We start from the raw sequence: 7,785 nt of genomic DNA on the forward strand, positions 1-7,785 counted from the left end.
AGGAAGGAAGGAAGGAAGGAAGGAAGGAAGGAAGGAAGGAAGGACGGACATGGATGGTTTTGTTCGGGGAAACAGAAATCCACAGAAGGGAGCTGTAAGGATTCCATGGGTTTTCACAGAACCTATGTGACTCTAGGGACCTGAGACTGGAACTCCATCTCTGACTCCCAGCTTTATGTCGCTTCCCTCTCCCGTTTTATCTTTCACAGTAGACACAGACTGTCCATGGAACCAGAAAACTGAACAGCAGTCTCAGAATTCCTCCTCCTGGGACTATCGGAAAAGTCAAAGCATCAGATCTTCCTCTGGGCTGTTCCTCTCACGTACCTGGTCACCATCTTTGGAAACCTGCTCACCATCCTGGCCAGCATCACAGACACCCACCTCCACACACCCAAGCACTTCTTCCTCTCCAACCTGTCCCTGGTCGACGTCTTCTTGTCTTCCACCACCGTCCCCAAGATGCTGGTGAACCTCTGGACTCAGAGCCAAGCCATCCCCTTTGCAGGCTGCCTCGCCCAGATGTATGCCTTCCACCTGTTCGGGACCATAGACAGCTTCCTCCTGGCCGTGATGGTCATTGATAGGTTCACGGCCATTGTCACCCTCTGTGCTACTTGGCCATCATGAGCCCCCGTGTGTGGGGGCTGCTGGTGGGGGGTCCATGGCTGATCACCAACCTCCAGTCCCTTGTGCACACCTGCCTCATGGCTCAACTGACCTTCTGTGCCAGCTCTGAAATCCCCCACTTCTTCTGCGACCTCATACCCCTGCCGAAGCTCTCCGGCTCAGACACACACACTAACGAGCCGGTGATCTTTCCTTTTGGCATCATCTTGGGCATCAGCTCCCTCACGTGAATCCTCTTCTCTTATACTTCCATTTTCCAGGCAGTCTTCAAGATCCTTTCTGCTCAGGTCAAATGGAAAGCCTTCTCCACTTGCAGCTCACACCTCACCGTGGTGTCACTATACTATGGCACCATCTTCGCTGTGTACCTGCAGCCCGCATCTCCCGCTCCTCCCAGAAGGACAAGGCGGCTGCCCTGATGTGTGGGGTGGTCATCCCCATGCTGAACCCCTTTATCTACAGCCTAAGGAACAAGGACATGAAGGCAGCCCTAAGGAAGCTGGTCGGCAAAGTAGCCCCCTCTCAGTCCTAGGGCAGAATAGTTGTTCGGCACCTACCATGTTCCAGGACCACTGTTCAGTGCCTGAGACACAGGGATACATCCCATCTCTGCCCTCAAGGCATTCAGAGTCTGGCGGGGGTTAGAGACCTGTCAATAAATAATCACAGAGCAACTTGGTAAATGTGTCATATGAGATGAACGAAGTGCTACCGGAAGGGAATGTGCATTTTCCCCATGGTTTATCTTCCCCCAAAGATCAGAGTAGCAGAGAAGACTTTGAAGTAGCCTTAAATTTTCTGGGGTATCAGGCTTATAGTATTGCTACATGGATAATCCTAGTGGAATGAAAGATTAGCTACACTCATTTTAATATTGATAAAGACAATGTGTATTGGCCACATGTATTACATCACTGTGCTTCCTAAGTGACTTGGGGCGGGGGGGACTTTGAGAGGATCTGTTGAGATTAGGTCACTTGCTCTTGGATTCAGCAGCCACCAGCCTCTCACAGGGGGCCTTGTGGTCCTGACTTTGCATGGGGATAATTGGCATAAAAAAGCCACCCCATTCCCCAGATTGGGACATAGGAGATGCTGGCATTTGGATCATGGGTACTGTGATTCAACCGCCTGGCACTGGACCCTGGAGTCTGCATCCTTAACAAGCTCTCCAGGTGGTCCTGAAGCAGCGAGTGCACAGAGCACAGTGGGAGGACACTGGCCCTGGATTAACTCCAGAGTCCGCGTGTTTCCTGTGATGTCCATCATCTGACTCCAAACCCAATACGATTCTACCGGTGCTATCAGCAACCAGTGTATGGGGTGGCCTGGAACTCATGGAGAGTTAGCAGTAGGGGTTGAATTGTGTCCTCCAAAAAAGAAAGGTCGATGTCTAACCTCTAGTACCTCAGAATGTGACCTTATCTGGAAATAGGGTCTTTACTGAGGCGATCAAAGTAAAATGAGGTCATTAGGGTAGGTTCTAATCCAATAAGACTGGTGGACCTATAAAAGGGGAGAATTTGGACACAGACATGCACCTAGAGAGAATACCATCTGAAGATGGAGGCAGAGATCAAGTTGATGCTTCTACAAGCCAAGGAACACCAGAGATTGCCAGCAAACCACCAGCAGCTAGGGGAGAGGCAAGGAACAGACACTCCCTTACAGTTCCCAGAAGGAACCAGCCCTGCTGACAACTTTGATGTGAGTCTTCTGGCCTCCAGAAGTTTAAGAGAATACATTTCTGTTGTTTAAGCCATGCAGTTTGTGGTAATTTGCTATGGCAGCCCTAACAAACTAATACAGTTTGTTTAGGAAGGGCCAGCATCATGCAAAGACCATGCCCAGATATATCATCTCAAGTCCATGACTTACCCTGTGTTCTGGTTAAGGGAGTTGTGCTAAAACTGGAGAAAAAGGTGAAGAATTCAAGCTGCATGGATTCAATTCCTGGGTCTCAGAATAATGACAATAATGATATCGACAGCTGAGATTTATTATGTGCCCTGTACAGGTCTAAGCCCTTTATATACATTACCTCATTAAATTTTAAACAAAAACCCTACAAGGTAGGTAATATAACTCCTTATTTTGCAGATGAAGAAATTGAAGCTTGAAAAGTGAAGCTGCTAATAAGCCATAGCGAAGATTCAGAGGACCCATCCCATAGCCCCAGGTCTTAATGACACACGATATTGTCTAGAACTCGGTGCCTAAAGCAGGGGTTTGCAAACTACAGTCCATGGGCCAAATCCATCCAACAGCCTGTTCTTTGTATGGTCTGCAAGTTAAAAATGCTTTTTACATTTTTAAATGGTTGGTAAAAAAAATTTTTTTAATTTTTTTTTTTTGGCCGTGCCACACGACATACAGGATCCCAGTTCCCCGAGCAGGGATCAAACCCATGCCCATTGCAATAGAAGCGTGGATTCTTAACCACTGGACCGCCAGGAAAGTCCTGGAAATTTTTTTAAAATAAGACTATTTCGTGACAGATTGAAATTATATAAAATACAAATTTTAGAGCCCATAAATAAAGTTTTACGGGAACACGGCAACGCCCATAAGTTTATGTATCATATATGACTGTTTTCAAGCTACAAGGCAGAGTTGGGTAGTCTTGACAGAGACCCTATGGTGTGCAAAATCTAAAATATTTACTATCTGGCCCTTTACAGAAGGATTTGCTGACCTCTTTTCTATAGAAAAAGTAAAGCCTGATACTCAAAGTTGTCCATGAATCAGAGGCATCAATATTATTGGGAGTTTGGTAGAAATGAAGACTCAGACGTCATCCCAGACCACTAAATCGTAATTTTAACAACCCCAGGGGAGTTACATGAGCCTTAATGTTTGAGGATCACTAGGATAGATGGGGGATGGAGGGAAGCTGTAGAGACTTGGAACTTGAATAGGCCATCTGTTCAGAAATATGAGCGAACCATATCTGGGGCATTTTTCCATGGGCATTTTCCATTTTTCCCTGCCCTAGACAGGGTCCTGGAGAGGATGATGGTCCATGCCAAATGCTTTGAAAGAACTGCAGCTACAGTTGGAGTAAGTGGCCATGAGGTGGCGATAGTGCCATTTCACAAAATGGATTAAAAGCTGCTCTTTTTCAGAAACACAGATCCTGGCTGTGAACTGGCCCAGTTCCACCCACCTCCGGTGTAATCATCCCCTGGGAGCAAACAGCATGTGCAACGTTCTCTTGGTGGGACAGAGCCCACAGTGAGGGGAGAGTGAGTGTGCAGGGAGCTGTGGTCAGACCTCACCACAGGGATTGGACAAAGGGCAGAGGGGACAATGATAAGGGTTAAGCAGGTGTATGGGAGGGCAGGTGCTTCCGAACAAGCCTGCTGCTAAGTTATACCATGGGTCAGGGATGAGCAAACTTTTTCTGTAAAGGACCAGAGAGTAAATATCAGCTTTATGGGACATACAGTCTCTGTTGCAATGACGACTCAGCTCTGAGGCTATAGCGAGGAAGCCACGGTAGAGAGTACATTGAGGAAGGTGCGTGGCTGAGCACCCATGAAACTTTATTGACACTGAAACTTGGATTTCGTATCATTTTACATGTCACAAAATATAGTATTTTTTTTAACCATTGCATTGAAAAATGTATTAAAGTCATCAAAATGATGCAGAAAGATTCTCAACTAATATCTACCTTCTGTGTATTCCTCTTCCCCAAATTGTAGCAATAAAATATAGCACGTAGGGGGTTTCGTTTGTTTGTTTTAAAGAAAGTAAAACATATTGCAGAAATGGATCTGGCTGTTTGGGTTTTAGTGACAGGTATTTGTCCACTCCTTTTCTCCCCTCCCCTCCCCCACCCCAGAAACCTTCCTACATACTTGCCTCTCCTAATATGGCTGGCTACCTTGCAACAGGTGCTCCCAAATATAACAACTACCAAAATATCTTGACTACATCTCACAAAGAGGAAGTCGGGAAGAAGGTTCCACCTTCTGTATCAACTGTCTAGGCTCCACGATTGCAGAAAAACCCTAGTTAATTTGCAACCCAGAAAATCCTGTCTAAAATCTGCCATCTAATGTGGGCTTTCTAAAATTACGTATCACTGGACATGTTAATCCTATGGTTATCACTAAGTCTTCCTTCATGGACACTAGGTTTGACAGTCTTAATTACAAAACGAAATTATCAAAAGTAGCATGAAATTTGGTTCATGAACTGTAGTCTTTTGTTTTCAACCATTTAAAAAATTTAAAAACCGTTCATAGCTCAAGAGCCAGATTTGGCCCTCAGGCCCTAGTTTGCAAACCCTTGTATAGACAGATGGGAGTGACAAGCAGCAGGGAGACCAAAAGGGACTAAAAAGTGAGAGGTGAGGAAAGCTGAACCCCCGTATCAGAAAAGGAAGGGATAAACAAAGATGGGGCCACAGGATCTTTGTATATGCTGCTCCTGTCTCTCCACTCCCACCCTGAGTTAATGCCTCCCCAGTTTTGAGATTTCAGTGCAAACCCCACTTTAAGGAAGCCTCCCCTCACCCCCTCCCTATCCCAGCTACATCAGGTGCTCTTTATCCCCTCATTCTCCTTACCATATCAATGATTTTTACATTCATTTGTGTGACTCTTTGATGAATGTCTCTTTCACCCACTTAACTTTGAGCTGAGAGCGAGGGAGCCATACCTCCATGGTTCACAGGGCTCAGCAGCCACTCAAAATTTACTTGTTGAGTGAATGAATGAATGACTGAATGAACAAATGGATGAATGAATGGATGGGTGGGAGGATGGATGGATGGATGGATGGATGGATGGATGGATGGATGGATGGGGAGGCAATGTGATGGCAAGACTCGGATGCCACACAAGGTGGTCGGGTAGGCTGGGTTGGAACAGAGATGTCTAACAGTCAATGTTAAATTGCTGCAGTTGCAATGTAAACTTCCCCTCCGCTCTCCCAAACTTCAGTAAAACCCATTCCACACCCAGGGGCCTTGGGTGAGTGGGTTTCTGATGAAATCAAGGAGAGGAGTAAGTGCCTCATCCTATAGACCAGGAACATTGAGCTTACAGTGAAACTATTTAATTCAGCAACAACAGGAGATCATGAGAAAATAATCATCTAGAGATCTTCCAAAATCTCAGCAAAGATGTTGGAAGAGGTTTGAGCCAGTCTTATCTAGATCTGAAGGAGCAGAATGACCCTGGACAGTATGAAAGTACAATAACATTTCTTTCTCTCCATATGGGATTTTATTGGGTATTTAAAGCAGTTTTAGAGATTCATATACTGAGGATCATAGAGGGAAAGTGACTGTCCCAAGGTCACATGCTGGATTAGGGTGGGGTGGGGAGGAACTGCAATCCAACCTGGTATGACCCTAAAACCTGATCCCTCCCTCCACCATGATGCTGGATGGCCTCTGAGGTGGGTGACTTTCCCAAGATCATGCTGCAGCTTGGAACAGTTCAAGTTGTGCCCATGTGGGGTTCTGGGGGACAAAACGTACCACCAGAGTGGGTAGAAAGCCACTTCCAACAAGACATGAGGAAGGATTCAGTAAGGCTTGAGCCCAAGGTCCTGGAAAGGGAGCTCCTACTTCCAAATGTACATTTGCCAGAGATTTGGGGAGTCACTTCCTTCTCTATGAATCTGTGTAGCGGGAGGTCCCCAGACCACACTCAGGTTCGATTCACTAGAAGGACTCACAGAACTCAGCAAAGTTGTTATATTCATGGTTTATTACAGGGAAAGGATACAGATTAAAATCAGCAAAGGTAAAAGGCACATGGGGCAGGGTCCAAGAGAGACCAGGCACAAGCTTCCAGTTGTCCCCTCCCTGTGGTATCATGTGGACAGTGCTTAATTCTCCCAGCAATAATGTGTGACAACACACATGGTGTACTAACAACCAGGGTAGCTCCCTTGAGTCTTGCTGCCCAGGATTTCCACTGGGGGTTGGCCACTGTTTTAGTTTCCTAGGGCTGCCATAACAACACACCACAGACTAGGTGGCTTTAACAACAGAAATTTATTTTCTCACAGTTCTGGAGGCTGGAAGTCCAAGATCCAGGTGTCATCAGGGTTGGTTCCTCTGAGGCCTCTCTCCTTGGCTTGTAGATGGCCATCTTCCCCCTGTCTCTTCCCATCATATTCCCTCTGTGTGCACACATGTCTGTGTCCAAATTTCTTCTTCTTAGGATGGCAGTCATATTGGATTAGAGTAAAGACTTCATTTTTATTTAATTACATGTTTAAAGACTCTGTCTCTGGGACTTCCCTGGTGGTGAAGTGGTTAAGAATCCGCCTGCCAATGCAGGGTACATGGGTTCAATCCCTGGTCTGGGAAGATCCCACATGCCATGGAGCAACAAAGCCCATGTGCCACAACTACTGAGCCTGAGCTCTAGAGCCCGCAAGACACAACTACTGAAGCCCGTGTGCTGCAACTACTGAAGCCCACACACCTAGAACCTGCGCTCTGCAACAAGAGAAGCCACCGCAATGAGAAGCCCGCACACCGCAACAAAGAGTAGCCCCTGCTCACTGCAACTAGAGAAAGTCCGTGTGCAGCAACAAAGACCCAATGCAGCCAAAAATTTTTTTTAATTTTTAAAAAGACTCTATCTTCAAATACAGTCACAGTCTAAAGTACTGGGGGGTTAAGACTTCAACATATGAATTGGAAGGGGCACACAATTCAGCCCATAACAGCCACATAGACATGGCTGACCACCTACATGGCTCATCTTAGTTAGTCTCTGGCCCCTCCAGAGGTTAAACTGATACAGTGTGGCCCAAGGCCCCCACTATAAATCGCACTGTTAGCATGAATTAACTGGCATGGCCCCCAGGTATACAAAGAGATTCTTACCAGGTAGGATACTCCAGAGGCTTACAGGCTACCTCCCAGGAGCCAGTCAAGGGCCAGACCTTTCTTTGGAATGTGCAGGAGAGCCCAAGACCTGGGAGGGAGGAGGGAGGAGCTAAAGAATGACACGGGGTCTCTGCCTGGCCCTGCCCACCCCAGGCTTCTTCTCCCCATTTGATCGACCACTCTTTTCCAGGTTGCCTCCTTACCTCTGGGACAACCAGCATCTGGGAGGCCCTGGTGGCCACACTAGCACCCCCAGGCCCTGCAAGCTGGGCACTAGGGCAGCTCTTGACATG

At 46.8% G+C, this 7,785-nt stretch overlaps 1 protein-coding gene across 1 annotated transcript; it reads left to right on the top strand.

The window, feature by feature from the left end:
• Window positions 1-225: 225 nt before the first annotated feature.
• OR1I1 (olfactory receptor family 1 subfamily I member 1) lies at window positions 226-7,579 on the top strand (the record flags this gene model as incomplete). The annotated part of the gene is given in 9 exon segments (XM_082379503.1): window positions 226-240; window positions 244-598; window positions 601-857; window positions 861-1,014; window positions 1,017-1,153; window positions 1,155-1,169; window positions 1,173-1,214; window positions 1,218-1,239; window positions 1,242-7,579. Coding segments are annotated over 9 exon segments (1,068 nt in total). The 3' UTR covers window positions 1,313-7,579.
• Window positions 7,580-7,785: the final 206 nt, after the last annotated feature.

This window comes from Balaenoptera borealis (assembly GCF_965194805.1).
Source record: "Balaenoptera borealis genome assembly, chromosome: 2".
NCBI lineage: Eukaryota > Metazoa > Chordata > Mammalia > Artiodactyla > Balaenopteridae > Balaenoptera > Balaenoptera borealis.